General features: G+C 38.4%; 1 protein-coding gene across 1 annotated transcript in view; it reads left to right on the top strand.

Moving 5' to 3' along the window:
* rgs6 (regulator of G protein signaling 6) overlaps positions 1–21,342 on the top strand; it is a 253,489-nt gene that overhangs the window by 21,188 nt on the left and 210,959 nt on the right. Inside the window, 1 exon segment of the mRNA XM_061886160.1 lies at positions 4,332–4,655. Within this exon segment, the coding sequence (XP_061742144.1) occupies positions 4,437–4,655 (219 nt within the window). The 5' untranslated portion in view covers positions 4,332–4,436.

Raw genomic sequence — 21,342 nt, forward strand, 5'->3', positions numbered from 1 at the left:
AAACAACATGTTTACTTGACCCACTTCCTGGGAAACTTATCAAGGAGCTTTCTGTATTATTAGGTCCATCAGTGCTAAATATTATAAACTTATCACTTTCCTCGGGCACTGTTCCCGTTGCATTCAAAAAAGCGGTTATTCATCCTCTCCTTAAAAGACCTAACCTCGATCCTGACCTCATGGTAAACTACCGACCGGTGTCTCACCTTCCCTTTATTTCGAAAATCCTCGAAAAAATTGTTGCAGAGCAGCTAAATGAGCACTTAGCGATTAACAATCTATGTGAAACCTTTCAATCCGGTTTCAGGGCAAATCACTCGACTGAGACAGCCCTCGCAAAATTGACCAATGATCTATTGCTAACGATGGACTCTGATGCGTCATCTATGTTGCTGCTCCTCGATCTTAGCGCTGCTTTCGATACCGTCGATCATAATATTTTATTCGAGCGTATCAAAATACGAATTGGTATGTCAGACTCAGCCCTGTCATGGTTTAACTCTTATCTTACTGATAGGATGCAGTGCGTCTCCTATAACAGTGTGACCTCGGACTACGTTAAGGTAACGTGTGGAGTTCCCCAGGGTTCGGTCCTTGGCCCTGTACTCTTCAGCATCTACATGCTGCCGCTGGGTGACGTCATACGCAAATACGGTATTAGCTTTCACTGTTATGCTGATGACACCCAACTCTACATGCCCCTAAAGCTGACCAACACGCCGGACTGTAGTCAGTTGGAAGCGTGTCTTAATGAAATTAAACAATGGATGTCCGCTAACTTTTTGCAACTTAATGCCAAAAAAACGGAAATGCTGATTATCGGCCCTGCTAGACACCGACCTCTATTTAATAATACAACTTTAAAATTTGACAACCAAATAATAAAACAAGGTGACTCTGTAAAAAATCTGGGTATTATCTTCGACCCAACTCTCTCCTTTGAGTCACACATTAAAAGCGTTACTAAAACGGCCTTCTTTCATCTCCGTAATATCGCTAAAATTCGCTCCATTTTGTCCACTAAAGACGCCGAGATCATTATCCATGCGTTTGTTACGTCTCGTCTCGATTACTGTAACGTATTATTTTCGGGTCTCCCCATGTCTAGCATTAAAAGATTACAGTTGGTACAAAATGCGGCTGCTAGACTTTTGACAAGAACAAGAAAGTTTGATCATATTACGCCTGTACTGGCTCACCTGCACTGGCTTCCTGTGCACTTAAGATGTGACTTTAAGGTTTTACTACTTACGTATAAAATACTACACGGTCTAGCTCCAGCCTATCTTGCCGATTGTATTGTACCGTATGTCCCGGCAAGAAATCTGCGTTCAAAAGACTCCGGCTTATTAGTGATTCCTAGAGCTCAAAAAAAGTCTGCGGGCTATAGAGCGTTTTCCGTTCGGGCTCCATTACTCTGGAATGCCCTCCCGGTAACAGTTCGAGATGCTACCTCAGTAGAAGCATTTAAGTCTCATCTTAAAACTCATCTGTATACTCTAGCCTTTGAGTAGACCTCCCTTTTAGACCAGTTGATCTGCCGCTTCTTTTCTTTCTCCTATGTCCCCCCCTCCCTTGTGGAGGGGGTCCGGTCCGATGACCATGGATGAAGTACTGACTGTCCAGAGTCGAGACCCAGGATGGACCGCTCGTCGGGACCCAGGATGGACCGCTCGCCTGTATCGGTTGGGGACATCTCTACGCTGCTGATCCGCTTGTGATGGTTTCCTGTGGACGGGACTCTCGCTGCTGTCTTGGAGCCACTATGGATTGAACTTTCACAGTATCATGTTAGACCCGCTCGACATCCATTGCTTTCGGTCCCCTAGAGGGGGGGGGGTTGCCCACATCTGAGGTCCTCTCCAAGGTTTCTCATAGTCAGCATTGTCACTGGCGTCCCACTGGATGTGAATTCTCCCTGCCCACTGGGTGTGAGTTTTCCTTGCCCTTTTGTGGGTTCTTCCGAGGATGTTGTAGTCGTAATGATTTGTGCAGTCCTTTGAGACATTTGTGATTTGGGGCTATAATAAATAAACATTGATTGATTGATTGATTGACAATATCATTCTGCCTGAAGGCACCTTACTGGATCAATGTGTCCAACAGAAATGCTATCAATTTTTAGTACGTTTTCACAATTGCTATTTTAATGGAATGTCTTTGGACATCCAGAAATCTGGTGTGAATGACAGCAACTGATTTTAATTAGAGTGGATTGTAAATCCACCAGATGCGGCTTTGTTAAAAAAAAAAAACAGAAAAAAAAAAGCTTTTTTTTTGGAGTATTTCAATTGTGATATTGAGGTATGCCACCACTGCTGGTTTTAGAGAAATGTTCTTATTTTGTGTACAGAGTATCCAAAAAGTATTCAGTGCTTCAATTTTTCCACATTATGTTCCCGATTTTTTTACAAAATGGAATACAATATTTTTGTCCACAAAATTCTGCACACAATACCCCATTATGACAATGTGAAAATATATATTTTTAAACACTTTGCAAATACATTGGACATTTAAAATTCCATGTATATAAGTATCCACATCCTTTGCTCAAAACTTTCGTCGATGCACCTTTGGCAGCAATTACAGCCTCAAGTCCTTTTGAATACGATGCCACAAGCATCGGATTGGATGGGAAGCGTTAGTTTTCATCCTGGCGGTCTTTGTACATTGCTGCTTCTCTCACTGTTGTTATGGGGTATTCCGTGTAGAATTTTGAGGACGAAAATGTATTTATTCTGTTTTGGAATAAGGCTATAACACAGAGTTAGGGTACTTGTGGCTCTTTTGATGACTGCTTCTGGCTCTTAGATAAATCTTAGCTGACATTGCTTAACACGATAAGTAATGATTAATTCCGCCGGTCATCAGTGTTAAAAATAACGTTCAAAATATAAAACATTCTCATGCATTTTAATCCATCCATCTGTTTTCTACTGCATCTGTTCAATAATTTGCATTAATGGTAAGAAGTATTGTATTTATTATTGGTTAGCTTCAGAATAAATATGTTATTAAAAAGAATAAGACACTTATTATACTCTAAAAATGTTGGACTTACTTAAAAATGCACGCATTTACTTTTTATATGCTTTTATATACTTTATATATTATATGGCTCTCATGGAAATACATTTTTAAAATATTTGACTTAAATGGCTCTCCTAGTCAAAAAGGTTCCCACCCCTGCTGTAACATAAAAGGTGGAAAAAGTGAAGTGCTGGAAATACTTTCCAAATGCACTTAACTATCTCTATTTATCTTATCTTTTTATCTCTCTATCCCTTTTTATCGATATATCTGTCTATAAATTTATCTATATTTTATTATATTTTGAAAAATTGCCAATCTCTCTGAATGGGGTAGGAGAAATTATGTTTTTAAACATAAAAGCTAATGATAATGGTGAAAAATAAATCACAATTTGTAAAATAATATGGATGGAATCTAAGAACAATCTTGATAAATGTCTTGAATCTTACTGATAAATTACATATGTGGTAATCCATGACAAAATCAATACATTTTGTTAATTGCAACTTTCTAATAACTGAAAACCATTTTTTTATTCTTCATTTGTTTGTTCCAGATTAAACACAGGAATTGAACAAATGCATTAGCAATTGCTATGAAACAGAAATGCTATCAGATTCAATAAACTCTGTTTCATCCTACTACTTGAATGCTGAAATGTGAAACTGTAAATATGTGATGTTAGGGCTGGGCGGTTATAATATCATGATCGATGATCGGGATTAATTTGAGTTCGATCTTAGGGATCAACTGTTAGCATAATACCCCGATCAATTATGGCGAACATGTCTGTTAGAAGTTAATGCAGCAGTAAACAGACGGAAACAATGATGATGACGGTATGATCTTGCACGGAAAAAAACCTTCTGCAGACAGTGTTCTTTTTGTTTGTTCGTAACTTTTTGTTCCTGACAGAATCATTAAACTTGTGTTGGTACACATTATTTTACGGTACATCAAATTCAAACTGCACTTTGATATATTTTTATTCAATATAAAATACAAACATTTTTGATATTAATCGAGTACGGATGATATGAAAAAATAATTGACTATTTTTTATTTGCCGTATCGCCCAGCCCTATGTGACATACCACATTTTAACTTCTGTGCTTGTTTCGTGATAAACTAATACCGTATCCCCAGATTGTTTTTGACGATAAATAATAAAGGTAACACATTATTTTTTTAATGAAAGGATGTGCAGGACTTACTTGAAGTCACCACATCTAGTTTCTTGTCCTATAAAGAGCTCCTCACGTCTAAAAATACCATTGTCTGATTCATCCCTTCAGCAGCATCTGAGCCCTGATGTAAGAGCGTGGAAGAGCGAGAGTTGAGACGCTTGTAAAGAAGAGAGGATAACTTCACACCAGAGGAGAGGGTGGGACTGAAGGGAGATGGCCGAAGCACCGCAGCAGGAAAAGCAGCAGGAAGAGGAAGAGGAGCAGCTGAGTGAGGAGCAGCTGAGTTCCTCTGGGTCTACAGATGCTGATAATGAGGTGGAGGACCTGAAAGAAGATGTCCAGACGACCCCGACCAGACCCCTGCTTTCCATGAGGTCTATGAGCATCGTGGATCCGGATGACGACTCGCCAAACATGATCGTCTACAGAAAAGTAAGCCTAATCTTTGCGTTGGATTATTGTGCTGCTGATGCCTCACAGTTGGAGACATTTAACTATCTCATACTGTATTCTGACAAGTTGTGACAAAGATTGTCTTCTGCTGTATGGGTTTTATTTGGTGGAGTATTTCTATTTATACCTCAACCTACGAGGTTTTCTGTTTGTGTGGGTTTATTTGTATGCAACTTATTGGCTCTTCAGTTTGGGTATACCATCCTGCATTTGTTTTCTCAAGTGTACTTTTACCTACAACAATGTTACCTTTCATCAATTTTACCCAAACTTACTTGGTGACCCAAAATGGTTCTCATGTCAGGTTTGGTTGGGTTACCAATTCAACTATTGCACTGACCTTCATCCATGCTTTCCATATCTGGTATGTGTTTTGCTTTTTTTTTCACTCATTTATACAGTTAGAAGGGGCTTCATATTGCCCCATTCCTGGTGGTTTACCTGACACATGAAATGTGATGAATTTGGAGGTGTGAACGGTCCATTTTAGCTGCCAGATGTCAGTAAAGTTTTGAATAGCTCAAAATGTGTTCTGAGGCAATTCCAACTTTGACCAGAGCCTCAGTTGCTATGTAGAGTGGCGTTTTCCATCATTTTCAGCAGACTGCATTGCAAAATTACTAACTCCGCCTCCTCGTCACACGCAAGATCCACACAGAAATGGGGCCGCACGATTCCCTTCCCTACTGTATATCGGATTTTAAGGACAGATTTCGTCCAGATGACTTATATTTCACGAACACTCCTGAAAATGAATCTGCAGTCATTTCCCATAATATCAGTTTTTTGAGTAAAGGATAGATAACCAACTGTAACGAGATCAACCGATTATCGGCGCCAATATTAGGCTTTTTGACGTACATCGGTATCAACCCTTTTTTTTTTAACTAGTACATAATTACATCAGCAGATACAATACTTACACACATGATACCAATATTTTGTATTTTAAAATAATTAGTAAATAGTAACCACTGCTTAAGTACTCGCCCTTTCACCGCAGTGCTCGTGCAGCCACGCCTCCCTCCCTCCCTCCTGCAGTGCTGGTCGCTCGTGCAGTACGTCTATTCTGCTTACCTGTCAAACCATCAGTTTTTTGGCTGGGTAATCCAGTTTTTGTTCTTCATTCCCGCCGTCTTTCCGGTCCCGTTTGGTTTCTTTTCACTACTGCAGTGATGGAGTCGTTTAACAAGCCTCACTCTGCAACGCTCTGAGTGTGGGCTCACTAATGGAGTGCCACGAGTTTCATGTTTTGTGATTCATTCAAATAACAGAGCGACAGAAATGGATGGACAAGAAGATGACAGAAGAAAAGATATCTCTGCCAAAAATCTAAATCTTGTGTAAATATTTTGACAAATAAGAGATTATCAGGCAGCAGCTCACACATTATCATACTTCCTGTAACATCCAAAAGAAAATGTCAGCCAGCTTCTAAAAAATGTCTCACCTCTGTATTGTTTTTAATTCACATTTTTGCAATATTTCGCGGGGAAACTTTACAATGTGTTGAATCCATAAACTGCCATCAAATTGTATAAAATTCAGTAATTCAGTAAGAAATCCTATATTTTTTACCAATTTTCGTAGAATGTTTTTTTTTTTTATTCAAATGTTGATGCTCCCCTTAGACACATGTAGAAAAGGTGTTTTTTGGTGCTAAATTATTCACAACATTAGCATCGAGTACAAGTACTAGTCCAGCGTTTACTAAAAAATATTGTTTAAAAACAACTTAAAGCCTTATCCAGCTGTTTACTGAATACTATTCATGTTTAAATAACGTTTACAGCAAATTAATATCTGCTCCAAATATTGGTTATCAGCCTTCTTGACTACTAATAATCGGTATTGGTATCGGCCATCGAAAAAACAAATTGGTCGATCTCTGCTTGTAGCACCCCTTTCTATCGCCTGACTCGATATGCTTACCCCTCTTGTTGTGACGTCGTCTACAGAACTGGAACCTATTTCCCCACATAGACAGTGTGGATAAAGGCATGTTAAAATTATTATTTTCAGAACTGAATCACATGTTTTTTTCACCCTGGTCCCTGGTCACTTCAAAACTGATACAGTTAACATTATGAGCAAAAAATAAATAGGAAAGAATGGTAATTTCTTCTGCCTTAGACACCGTAGGCTTTGTTTCATCATGCTCTTTAAGTATTTCCTCAAACATCTTGAGGAAAACATCAGTAGAAGAGGACTAAATATGGGATACTTGTGGCGTACCATCTTTTTCTCTCATTATTGAGCGCCGGTTCGGCTTTGCTTTCTCCGTTTTTCCGCAGGTTCTGATTTGGTCTGTCTGCCCTGCAGGGTTCTCCTGATTTTTGAGATTTATATTTTCCAGCCAAAACTTGGGTAGCGGTGGAAAAAACAACAACCTTATTTTCCAAAGTCAAAATCAATTAAGTGATTCAAGATAAAAAAATGTGATGCAGGTCAGCTCACATTTTTGAGCTAAAAATGTGAGTTCCAAAATATGCTGAAACTTAGTCAACAAGCCTAAAATCACTACTGTGTCCTATTTTGGGGGACTTTTATCTTGTCCGGTCCAGAACTATGCAATAGGTGCCAATGTTGTCAGCATTAGAGGGGCCCTTTAAGCTAGACTGACCATATGTCCTCTTTTCCCTGGACATGTCCTCTTTTGCGCAGCTGTCTGGGGTGTCCGGGTGTGGTTTCTTAAATGCCTCAAATGTCTGGCGTTTTGAGTTAGGGTTGCGTGTATTTTCAATGTACGTCCATTGTTAAGAAGGGGTTGAAAACAAAACAAATTGTGAAGGTGTGCGCACGCAGGAAAATTCGTGAGGGAGGGGCAGAGACAGAGAGAGCAACATTCGTGAAGGAGGGGCAGAGACAGACAGAGCGAGAGAAAAAGGCAAAGGGTTGATTGTCAAGCAATGCATACTTGGTCAACAGCCATACAGGTCACACTGAGGGTGGCCGTATGAACAACTTTAACACTGTTACAAATATGAGCCACACTGTGAACCCACAACAAACAAGAATGACAAACACATTTAGGAAGAACATACGCACCTTAGCACATCATAAACACAACAGAAAAAATACCCAGAACCCCAAGCAACACTGACTCTTCCGGGATGCTACATTATACACCCCTCGCTACCCTCTACCCCCCACCTCAACCCCAATTACGTCACATCTAATATTCCACTTTGAAAAATATTTTTGGTGGAATATTTCGCATTTTTTGTGTGTTTGCCATAAAAAAACATAGTTTTGTTTGACAAAAAAAAGGCCGTAAAACAAACAAACAAAAAACAACATAAAAAAAAGCTAAAATATTTTGAAATGAGGAATAGATCGGAAGTTGATGTAGACTCCAGAGACTTAAGTGTTAAATATAAAATGTACGTATGCCCTGGCACACCACTATCATCATTTCATGACCCAAGCAAAACACTTTTTACACTTCTATACTGAAATAAATACACCTACAACTTATTAAATAAAAACATAGAAAAAACTACCATGAAGGAAAGAAGAAAGTGAATGAATGTTTATAATTGAATACATTTACATATGTATACCATTTGTCTTATTTTTTTAATTATTTATTTTAATGAATTAACGTTTACGACAACCTTTTTCCAAAACACAACATAGAATGTGACAATGCATACATTTATCATTTGCTTTCAAAACGCCTACAAAAATGTTGGACCCCAAAAATTTACCGTGGGTCCCCATTTTTAGGACTTGACGGGGTCCATGGGACCCCATTTTGAAAAGGCCTAGCGCCTACACTGCTGTCAACAGAGGAGAAAAAATGCTTTATTTAAATAAGTATATTATTTATAAAGCAAATTTTCACTTAGTCCCGGCCTTGGCGTGCTGCTCGCCTTGGCACGCATGTGTCCTCTTTTTGGGATTTTAGAATATGGTCAGCCTACTTTAAGCAATATATTATTGGATCTTAAATGTGGTTTCTATAGATAGTGCTTGTAATATCTGAGTTCCCTCTTAATGCAATTGATCGTGGCGGCGTGCCCCCACAAAATTATATCCGCCACACCTTAAAAATAAGGGTGTTTACATGAAAACGATTTAAAGTAATATACAATGTATTGTAGCCTCCAGAATAAGTCAAACAAAGTCCAATGCTATTTTAGCTTTTATTGCCAATCTTAATCCAACAACCGGGCCCAGTTACAACACATATTCCGCCTCGTGCACACACTTCCGTCTCCATGCTTCCCTCCAAGATACAAACCAACACTTCGTCATTCTCTGCAAATCCCTTTTCAGGCACGGATGGTGTGTTCACGATCATGGGAACAGTGAGCATCAAATAGAAAACCACACAAACAAAACATTCTCACCAGCATGTCGTTACAGTATGAATGGATATATATATAGCACACTCCCGACTAGTGCAGCTCACCTCTTTTGTTGCGGACATCCAGCGACAGAACTCTCTAAACACAAGTACAGTCTATAACACCACCAGAAAAAGATGCGAATTTGTTGCTAGTCGTTTTTAATAAAGAAAAAGTCTCTTGACGCTTGAAAAATTCTCAACAAAGAACATTGTACTATAAGCAGCAGCAATGAAGAATTGGTGCATAACAATGTCAATTATGTTAATAATAATTAAAGTTTTGCTTTTAAATGCATGTAAACATTTTTGAGCTAATTATGGTGAACACGCCCACAACATGCCTCTGCCATTACAGGTGTCTTGGCAATCTCTTTAAAAAATATTGAATAAAAAATAGTAGATGAATAGCACAAAAAGTCCTTGTCTTTTTAGGTGAGTGATACTGAGGAAAAACGTTTCTCATTGTATCCCATTGGGTGGACTTTTTTCCCTGCCCTAAAGTGGGATCCGAGCCGAAGATATTGTTGTGGCTTGTGCAGCCCTTTGAGACACATGATTTAGGGCTATATAAATAAACTTTGATTGAAAATCATGGGAACATTGAGGGGCCAAAACGCATTGGTGGTAAACACGCCCTGAGAAAGGAGATGCCGCTCGCTTCCCGTTACGTCATCGCCCTAAGCTGCTTGGTGGCGATGACATAGGCAGTAACACACTACAGTACGATGTACTATGTTACATCAGTTATTATACAGAACGTCACTGTTGGAGCTATGCCGTTTTTGTAGTATTCCGTTTAGTTAGTACCTCAATTTATTCATTCTAAATTATTTAAATTTTATTATGATGTTTGTCATTTTGATATCTTAAGTTTGGTTGTTTTCTCCTTTTATGATTTTTTTTTTTTTTTTGTTTTGTTCATTTTGGCACTTTAGAGAAGCAATATTAAGGCGGTTGTTAAGGGACCAGCATAAACCTGGGTTGTCAAAGGTTTTTGTTTTTTACTGGAATATGAGAGACACATTAATTTGCTCTTTGCCTACTTGTTTCTAGTTAATTAAACCACATCTTTGTTTTAACTAGATATTGGTTTGGGCATTGTTTTTCCCATCCACATATACTAAAACCCATTGTGCAGCAGTTTATTCTTAGGGTGAACAGTTTGATTTGGAATAAATCTTTTTGACAAACAGTTACTACAGTTCCAGTACAGTTGCAACAGGCTCCAATAAGCACACAGGGTTGGTCTTCTATTGTATTTTAGAGATCCATCCATCCATCCATTTTCTACCGCGTATTCCCTTTCGGGGTCGCGGGGGGCGCTGGCGCCTATCTCAGCTACAATCGGGCGGAAGGCAGGGTACACCCTGGACAAGTCGCCACCTCATCGCAGGGCCAACACAGATAGACAGACAACATTCACACTCACATTCACACACTAAGGCCAATTTAGTGTTGCCAATCAACCTATCCCCAGGTGCATGTCTTTGGAAGTGGGAGGAATGTCATTTACTAAAGGTAAACATGGTAGGCTATAAGCTACTAGGACTTATTCTAGACTTATAGTTTTGCCGTCAAACAGCACATTTGTCAATTTAAATACATATCCAATAATTATTGTTTCATATTACCCGCACATACAATGTCTCCAAGGCAGAAACGTATTAGAAAGTATTTAGTAACGAATGTTTCCGCACCATTCAACTTACTGCAACCTGAGTTTTGATGAATTATTGCAGCCACTAGGTGTCACAAAAAAATAATTACCATTCTAGACAATCATAGATAGTTTACTGTTTTTTATACCTAATAATATTCTCTGGCTAATTTCACTTAAATCTTTTCCACACTACTAAAACAAGTTGTATTGGAACACCCCTAAATTGTAGTGAAGCAAAGTTAAAGTACCAGTGATTACCAAGTGACCAAAGTCACTAGGTGTGGCGAAATCATTCTCTGCATTTGACCCATCACCCTTGATCACCCCCTGGGATGTGAGGGGAGCAGTGGGCAGCAGCGGTGGCCGTGCCCGGGAAAATCTTTTTGGCGATTTGACTCCCAATTCCAACCCTTGATGCTGAGTGCCAAGCATGGAGGTAAAGGTTCCCATTTTTATAGTCTTTGGTATGACTCGGCCGGGGTTTGAACTCACAACCTACCGATCTCAGGACGGACACTCTAATCACTAGGTCACTGAGTAGGTGAAGTCATTTTCCTGAACATTTAAACCGTGGCAAAATTTACGTTGAGTAGCAAATGATTGAACGCATGATATAAAACACAATTGTCTTTACTCTGAAATAATGGTTTCAATTACTTACATGTATGTGCTTTTTGTTCAGCGTTTTTTTTTTTTTTTACAACACAGGGTTGCAAGCGTGGTTGGTAGGGTGCTGGGGAAAATCGTAATCCTGATGATAATGTTTTTATGGTTTTAAATCGATTTTGAATAAATAAAAAAAAAACACTATCATCCGGACTTTAAGCTGCACCAGTATATAAGCCACAACCACTAAATTAAAATGGATAATTAAATAAAAAATGTAATATATTAGGCGCTCCGGACTATAAGGCGTTGTGAAATTAGATTTTCTTGAAAGGTTTTATAAATGTTTACTTGCATACCTTAATTGTTTCCAAACGGTGCTTGTAACACAGCAGTAAAACAAAAAAGTAAATAATGTCTTCATTAGTCCTTTAGGAGATGAATATTTTCTCCTTTTTAATAACCTTCAAGATATTTATCAGGATTTTTCTTCCTTGTACTTTGTAAACACTTTGAGTTTGAACACTTAAAGTACATCATTTTAGTGCATTGTTTGATTCCTTTGATTAATCCATTAATTTAGCCGTTATTGAAGAAAAGTCAATAGATTTGCCTCATCTTTGTGTAAACCGCAGGGTTCAAAAGTTGGGGGGGCCAGGGGAAGCAGCGGCCTACAGTCTGGGAAATATGGTTATGGCTTTTTACAGAGTATTTTCTTTGGCCATCTCAGCACTTATTCGCTGTGTTTTTAATATGTCATACGTCAAAAGTAACCTGTAACTTGTTTTAAAAAGGTTTTATCATGAATTAACTACCAAATATATGAGAGGGTAGAAAAGCTCTTTAATAAACAGACATGAGACAAAACTAAAGTAATTGCAACTTTCCGGCTCAAAGAGACACAAAAATAAATCAAGAAAGTAAATTGTGGTAGTCAGTAACAGTTTCCTTTTTAGATCAAGCAGACTGAAAAAAAATCATGGAATCACTCAATTCTGAGGAAAAAAATATGGAATCATAAAAAACAAACACTACAACACACCACTCATACTTTATACCACCTGTGGCTTTTATAACAGTGACAGCAGTATTCTTTGTCTATCTTGCTCCAACATTCTCTGATTTCTGTTGTCAGATCAGCTTTGCAGCTTAGAGTCTTGTCATGAACGATTTTCTTCAATTCCCACCACACATTTTCATTTGAATTGAGATCCGGACTATTTGCAGGCCATGAGATTAACCTTATGTATCTTTTTTCAAGGAAAGTTTTTAAAGTTTTGGCACTATTCCAAGATGCATTATAATCTTGAAAATGTCACCATCCCCAAACATCATTTTAATTGTTGCTATAAGAAAAATGTCAAAGTAAACTTGTGCATTTATTGAAGATTAGCCATCTCCCTGGTGCCATTACCTGCCGTGCAGCCCCATATCGTCAACGGCTGTGGAAATGTGCATGTTTTCTTCAGGCGATCGTCTTCATAAATCTCATTGGAACGACACCAAACAAAAGTTCCAGTGCATATTTGCGATTCATCCCTGAATATGACTTTCATCCAATAATCCTTCATCCATTATTCTTTTTCCTTAGCCCATTGGAACCTTGTTTTTTTCTCTGTTTAGCTGTTAATGACTGCTGTCATTTAGCATTTCTGGATTTAAATCATTTTCCTACATGTCGATCACAGACGATAACTCCAGTTTCCATTCGTTTATTAATTTTTTTTTGTTTTTCATTTACATCAGAATCAGAAAAAAGTTTTTTTTGTATTGCCATTGTTTGAGAATGGGTTCACAAACTAGGAATTTTTCTTGGTGCAATCGTGCAAAATAAAACACATATAACACAGAATAGAATAACATGAGCTGTAACTGAGCTATCAGATCTTGTTATTGTTCATTTGTCTGATGGCCGAGGGTAAAAAAACTGTTCCGTACATCTGCGGTCCTCTCCAAGATTTCTCATTGTCATCACACTAGGTTGAGTTTTTCCTTGCCCTGATGTGGGAACTGAACCGAGGATGTCGTTGTGGCTTGTGTAGCCCTTTGAGACACTTGTGATTTAGGGCTATATGAATAAACGATTGATTGATTGATTGATTGATTTTGATGCTTTGATGGTTTCCTTGGTCTCCTAGCGTGCTAGCCTTTTACAACCTCCAATGTTGTTTGTACTTGGTCCAGATTTTACATACAGCTGACTGTGACTAATCAACCTCTTTTGCAACATTGCGTGATGATTACCTTCTTGAAGAAGTTTGATAATCCTCTCCTTTGTTTCAATTGACATCTCTCTTGTTGGAGCCATGATTCATGTCAATCCACCTGGTGCAGTAGCTCTCCAATAGGTGAACACGATTTTTCAATGGCAGATAATCAGATTTAATCTGATGCAGGTGTTCGCTTTGGAAATGAAATTTTACAGGGTGATTCTATAGTTTCTTTACTCAGAATTGAGTGATTTCATATTGTTTTTACTTTGGTTGATCCAACAATGAAACTGTTATTAACCAACACAATTTATATTCTTATTTTCAGAAAGTTGCCATTTAAAATGACTATAGCATTGTTTATCTCTAAGCAGCTTTTTTCTGTAAACAACTGAAAAAACACCCATTTTCGCCAGGGGTTGTATTATCAATACACATTGTTACACCAGAAGACAGTAAAAGAATGACATACATTACATAACATTCTAGTGTATTAAAACACCTAATTTTCAGCTTTCAGAAGTAATTTTCCCGCACAAATGTATGACAATAAAGAGGGACAAACTCCAATAACATTTTGTGGTGATAAATATGTTCTCCTAGAGGCTGTTTTGTGTTTTTGTGTCAACAGGTCTCTGAAGTTGCAACACTACGCTGTAAAAATCTCAATTATTCAACGAAGCACTCTGTTAAAACGCTCTGTAATGATTGCAGCCTTTTTTCTGATTGAAAAGTTTACTGCCACTTCCTGCAGATTAGAATTGCTTAAGGCTATTTTCCCTCTGTTCTCCACATGCCCAAATGATGAAAATATGTTTCGCACTCTTTTTACCCTCTGACAATCACCTTCTAATCCCCTAGCAATGTTTTGTGTTGTGTACGTGCGTATTAACAAGTAAACGTGCGCAGTTTCTGCCTGCTGAGGAAGCAGTTAGACATATGGTCATTACATTACCGGTGGTATTTTCTTGCTTATAGGAGGACGGCGAACATGGCATGCATCACATTTCATCGAGCACGACTGCGGGTGCTGACGATCATGTCCGTGCGTACATTCACTGGCCGGCGGTACTTTAAGCTGTGACAAGATTGCTTTTGGAATAGAATCATCTCTTGCTGTTGTCCCCCTGTGTGGCTCTCAATTGCATTGTACTCACATTAGGTCCCATCTTAGAGGTATGGCGCTGCACCGCCCTCAATGAGGTGAGAAGTCTGGAGAAAAACCTCTGGATAAGATAGATGGGCTTCAAGTTTGACATGTGAGACAGGCAGAAAGGCTTTGTATCGCATCAGGAGAAGATGGCACGTGTTGGTCTGCATGCAGAAATCTTTAGAATGGGGCAAGCTTTCTTTATAAGGCAAACAATACTTTGTCAAGATGGTACTTTGTATCAACTTAAGACAAAAACTGAACCCAATCCTCCCTCAAAACTGACCTCATAAATTATAGTTACTGAGAAGTTCTTTGCTAGCAGAACCTTTTAAAGGCCTACTGAAACCCACTACTACCGACCACGCAGTCGGATAGTTTATATATCAATGAAGAAATTTTAACATTGCAACACATGCCAATACGGCTGGTTTAGTTTACTAAATTGCAATTTTAAATTTCCTGCGGAGTTTCTTGTTGAAAACGTCGCGGAATGATGACGCGTACGGGTCACGTCACGGACTGTCAGGAAATATTAGCACAGCACTATTTGCGGCTAAAAGTCGTCTCTTTTCATCGTGCAATTAAACTGTATTCTGGACATCTGTGTTGATGAATCTTTTGCAATTTTTTCAATTAATAATGGAAAAGTCAAAGTAGAAAGATGGAGTTGGGAAGCTTTAGCCTTTAGCCACACAAACACACGGTGATTCCTTGTTTAAAATTCCCGGAGGTGAAGCTTTACTATGGATCAGAGCGGTCAAGCGAACATGGATCCCGACCACTTGTCAACCGGCAGGTTTCGGTGAGAAAATTGTGTTAAGAAGTCACCTCTTACCGGACACACCCCTCCGACTATCAGGTACTATTTAATCTCACTAAAACACTAGCAACACAATAGAAAGATAAGGGATTTCCCAGAATTATCCTAGTAAATGTGTCTAAAAACATCTGAATCTGTCCCAATGCAATCGCCTTTTTTTTCTTAACTTAATTTTTTTTCTAGTCCTTCGCTATCAATATCATCATCCACGAAGCTTTCATCCTCGCTCAAATTAATGGGGAAATTGTCGTTTTCTCGGTCCGAATAGCTCTTGCTGCTGGAGGCTCACATTAAAAACAATGTTCGGACATTAGGAGCCCTCACCCTTGTGACGTTATCGTCTGCGACTTCCGGTAAAGGCGAGGCTTTTTCATCAGCACCAAAAGTTGCGAACATTATCGTCTATGTTCTCTACTAAATCCTTTCAGCAAAAAATATGGCAATATCGCGAAATGTTTAAGTATGACACATAAAATGGACCTGGTATCCCCGTTTCAATAAGAACATCTCATTTCAGTAGGCCTTTAAGTGCCAATGGTGTTAAGGAATATCAGTCAAACTATTATGGAAAGATATGACAAGTGTGTACTGGGGGTACCAGTGATGACAAAGATGGAAAAACAAATGCATTGTTATACCACTGTTTTGAATAGGGGAAAAACTGACAGTAAGGATGCAACAATTATAGATTTTGGTTGTATGATTACAGTCTGAGTACTCATCAGTTATTATGCATTGATTCATTTCACAACAATAAATGGGTAGAATCACAGACATTCCTTAAGTAGTTTTGTCATGTATTACTGTTGGGAATAACAGGACTCAAATATAATAAATATACTGCAAACAAAGTATTAATTATAGAGAAATAATTATTGTATCAATAATACAAGAGATTTTGAAGTTATTCATTACCATTGGAATGTAATCAAATATTACACTCCAAAATAACAAATGTAAACAAAGTATTGATAATAAATCAATGAACAAATTATATTAATAGCAGATTTATAAACTCAAGTGTTATTGTCATCAACTGTCATCCATGCCTATTCATTGTTAATACAATAATCTATTTTATGCTGAGTTCATAACTGGAATGCACACAATTAGAGCTTCTGGAATAGTGCTGTTCTACAAACTTCTGATGTTATGTTAGTGTTTTACACTTTTTTTTTTATCACAATCCCTATAGTGTATTCAACACAGACAGGAAGCGCTAACGTTAAATGCTCACTGAATGACAGAAGCATCTGTTCGTTTACGCCAAACTGACTCAACGCTAAGCTACTGATTGTGACATCGTGGACGGCAAGTAACTTGCCACTACCATCATTGTACTCGATTATGTTTTACCTTTACTTGTAAATCTGCACCATATTGGGCGTGTCAGACCCTTTTTCGGAAGGTTTTGCAAATGAGTGAGCCATCGTCTTCAATGATTTCCTGGTCATCTTTTAAGTACCCCAAATGTTCGCACACTTCAGCTTTTTTAGGGGCCTAACATTTCCCTGTTTTGTCCTGCTGCCATTTTTAAGCTAATGTAGCATGCTAGCGTGTCACTTGGGAAGCACATGTACCTCTAGGCTTCTTTGTGCAGGTTCTGCCAACAGTAACATACCAGTATTATGTAATAGTGGGGACAACTTATCACACAATGTAGTGGAGCCTTTGCTATTAAACAACCCTGGCGTTTTTCATCACGGTTAATTGTAAAACGGTGAATCGTTGCATACCTTTTTGACATCCCATTTAATAGTTCCTCAAACTTTGAAGGAACTCCACACTATCTTGTTTTGGTTGTTTTTGAAGGTTTTTATCAGAGTACAAACTCGGGAAGCACAACAAGCAGACATGGCTAGCCGAGCAATGATCTGCCACCTCTTCAGAAGTATATTTCCCTCAGGAGGCCGATAAGACCACACTCCAGCTAGCATGCACCATGGACATTCATCAGATTGCAAGGGTGTGATAGAAATGTTTGCTTGGTCTATAATCAAACTTTATTGCCGCAATAAGTGCACACAACCGAAGCTTCCATGCAATGGATTTTTTCAATTGAGCAAAACCTAGAGAATTTGTCAATTTATTGTACCACTTACTGCATTACACGTTATAAGCATGGCACTTGGTATTTAGAGGCAATGAGAGTTGACTGAAATGTTTTTAGAAATGAGTATTCGTAGTATTAGGCTGAATCGTAATTATCCACTTATTTCTGGTCCTTTTGTGTTCATGCCAAGCTTGTGGTGCCTTGATTTTCCTGTAAGACTAAGGAAAGGGCTAACAAAGTTTGGTCCCCGACCACTTGGAATATGAATACAAAAACTCACGATTCAATTGGATTCTGATTCTTGGAATGACTGTTCGATTTAACATTTATTTTTTATTTTTTATCGTATAATCAATTGAGGTTTTTTTTTTTGCGTAACAACTGAACACCAATTGAGGTTGGTTTGTCCCAAACTGGACTAGCAGTTTGGGGGCGGGGGGAAGGAAGTGCTTTGGTGAAAAAGTGTCCATAATGCTTTGTCGGTCTACTTTTCTGTCATGTTTTCATGTCTTCCATATTGATTGCTCATTTGAAAATGTGCCATTGTAGCACAACTTGGAAAAACTGCCCATAACGTATTGTAGGGATGTAGCGATAAACACTAATAATGACAACCACGGCGGTTAGTATTACCGTTTTAAAATGTTTAAATCAAAAAACCATGATTGATCACTGCATGTTGATAAAATCAAAGACTGACTTGAATGCTAACATGAAAACAAAATACAGTAACGTCTTTCCCCTTGAAGAGACGACTTTGCTCAATCTAACCTTATACAAACACATTACTGTCTGCGCAACTAAGCTATTGAACGATCACTCTCAAAACAGAGTGATCGTTGTATACTCAAGTCACTCCAAGACGTAGGTGTTTTTACACTGCGTTGAAGGACCGCTGAACAAAGGACACCACAATGCCCACAAGTGCTACAGTACAAACCAATATTTAAAACAATACAAATTTAGACATTAAAACAGATAAAATACTAAGACTAAAACACTATCAGTGAATCATAAGAAAAACGTCCAAAATAGTGGCTTTTCTAACAGTGTGTATGTTTTATTTTTTAACAATTGTTCAAAAGATTTCAACGTGTGTATTAGTACTTTTTGAGCACATTCAACAATATGGCGATAACCGTAATAATTTTAATCTTTATCACCGTAATATGACATTTTCATTCAGTAAATCCCTAACTAAGGATGGGCACTGTACACATTTGAACCGGAAAATAGAAATCGATACCGGTACTCAACAGGAACAATTTTTGGTACTTTTGTGTTGTGGGATATTGATTGTTTTTGATGATAAAATCTTATTTTTTATTGCAACTTTTAAAAAAAAAAAATGGCGGATTATAACTGCTGTCCAGTTTCATTGTCATATTTTTTTGTATCATTTGCAGTTATTACATTAAGTTGAAATTACAGTTGCAAGTCCAAGACGTTAGATTGCAGTAGTGTATAGTTTGTGTTGGTCATTTTAGTTTCTAACACTACAACCAGGTCCCTTGCGGATCAATAAAGTTTAAGTATAATTCTAAGTATTGTACTAATTGCGCACCATCTGTTTGATTGTGACGTGCATATTAGTTGTAGTTTACATTAACAAATTTGGCGGTTCTGAAAAGAAATGGTTAAAATGCGTAGCATGTCAATAGCACAGTCAATGTATATTGGCATCAAGATAGTGCATTTTTGTAATAGTAGAGCCGTACTTAACTTATAAGTTGGAGTATGCAAAATGGGGTGACAAGGTCAGCCACGGACGCTGACATAACCAAACACGCGATCAGGTGGTTCAACGTGGCGGCGGATCGAGCAATGAGGAGACGAGTCCCGCCTCCATCTCCACAGACAAATCAGGAGGAATAGAAATATTTATAAATAAAAAAAAACTTTTATTGAACTTCTTGTCGTTCACCAGTTATTCATTTTCTGATATGTTAGTTGTGCATGGATCAGCATTTCTTTGAAATTGATAGATTAAATATTTATATGTACTATATTTACTATTTATATACATTTATATATTTACTTTATAGAGTGAATTGACCATTTTCTGTTTCTGCCTATTGACAATATTGTTAGTTTAAAAATACAAGGCAATGCATATTTATAAATATGCATTGCAGAAGCTTAAGCTTAGGCCTGCTGTAGTAGGGCCTAGTGATATCACTGGGATTAAACAGGAAGCTAACACTAGTGTTAGTTTCCTATTTTATCCTACTACAGCAGGCTTATAAGCTTAGACAATGCATATTTATAAATATGCATTGCCTTGTATTTTTAAACTAACAATATTGTCAATAGGCAGAAACAGAAAATGGTCAATTCACTCTATAAAGTAAATATATATATAAATAGTAAATATAGTACATATAAATATTTAATCCATCCTACAGCAAGAACAGAAGGGATTTTGAAAATAAGATAAACTGGTCCATAATGGGCCCGAGGCGGATGAGTCCGTTGCTGGTCCGCGGCGAATGTACGTGCGGCACGTGCGGGTCCCAAGCGCACCCGCCGCGGAGGTAAGGTTTTGATCATGGGTGCGGAGCGGATCGAGCTCGTAGCCGCGGCGGGTCCGTGACCCGCCTCCGCGGCGGATTATAGCCGGAGTGCAAGTGGAGTCCGATACGGGTCCGTTTTGCAGGTCCGTTCCGGAATGCGCGATTCCGCCGCGGAGTGTTTTTGCTGTGTGGGTTAGTGACTTGGTAGTAGCTAAAAACACTGCAAAAGGGACGTTAGCCACAAGTTTTAAAGCAACGCTCTGTGTTTATAGCTTCACCTTTATTGTTAGTTTTCAAACCAAAATAAATCCATTCTCCCTCATCTGTCTCCACACTGTTTCCGCTTGTAAGTGCTCAGTGCATACAGCTACAGTTATGATATTGGTTAAAATGTTTTAGTTTGGGTTGCCTGTGGCTTTTTTCTTATGGTCATCCATCATTAAAATGTGGTATATATGGTAATACTTAGGCCTATATTGTACATTGCATGCAAGTCAGCAAGGATAGGCTGCAGCTGACACAATATAGAAAATATATAACTGGGGTTTTACACTGACTTGACTTTGATAGCGAACACAACATGCTGTAAGGGCGACTTTTGACTTCAGCACAAATGACTATACGAGCTCATGTACTGTATCATGGCTGATGTAAGAAGGTGGGGGTCTAAGCAGGACCAGCAAGACACCGTCAGCGACTGTCTACTTTGATTAATGACTTCCTGCTGGCTCAGGTTGTAGATAGGGGCGTTTCGGGAAGAGAATACAGCGGTGGAAAGAGGAAATGAGGAGCGACTACCAGAATGCAGCATGAAAGTAAAGCGAGTCAAAGGAGACGTGTGGGGAAGGGATAATACTGAGGATAGACCCTGAAAGAGAGGGGATTAGATGTAATGTCGCTTCTCACCCGACGATCTGTTTAGCTGCAACCATGAGGCTTCACTGGAGTAAAGGTTACTTCAGGTGAATGAGGGGAAAAAGGGAGAGCAGCACATTAGTGCATAGTGGGGAACAATGAACTTTATGGTCATTGTTTATTGCCTCAGCCAAAGAGGTAGTTTTCATCACTATCATCTAGGGGTGTAACGGTACACAAAAATTTCGGTTGGGTACGTACCTCGGTTTAGAGGTCACAGTTCGGTTCATTTTCGGTACAGTAAGAAAACAACAAAATATAAATTTTTTGGGTTATTTATTTACCAAATTTGTAAACAATGGCTTGATTCTTTTAACATTGGGAACGCTATAATAATTCTGCCCACGTTAATGCACATTAAACGGCCTCAAGTTGTTGCTTG

Source organism: Nerophis ophidion, linkage group LG24 (assembly GCF_033978795.1).
Source record: "Nerophis ophidion isolate RoL-2023_Sa linkage group LG24, RoL_Noph_v1.0, whole genome shotgun sequence".
NCBI lineage: Eukaryota > Metazoa > Chordata > Actinopteri > Syngnathiformes > Syngnathidae > Nerophis > Nerophis ophidion.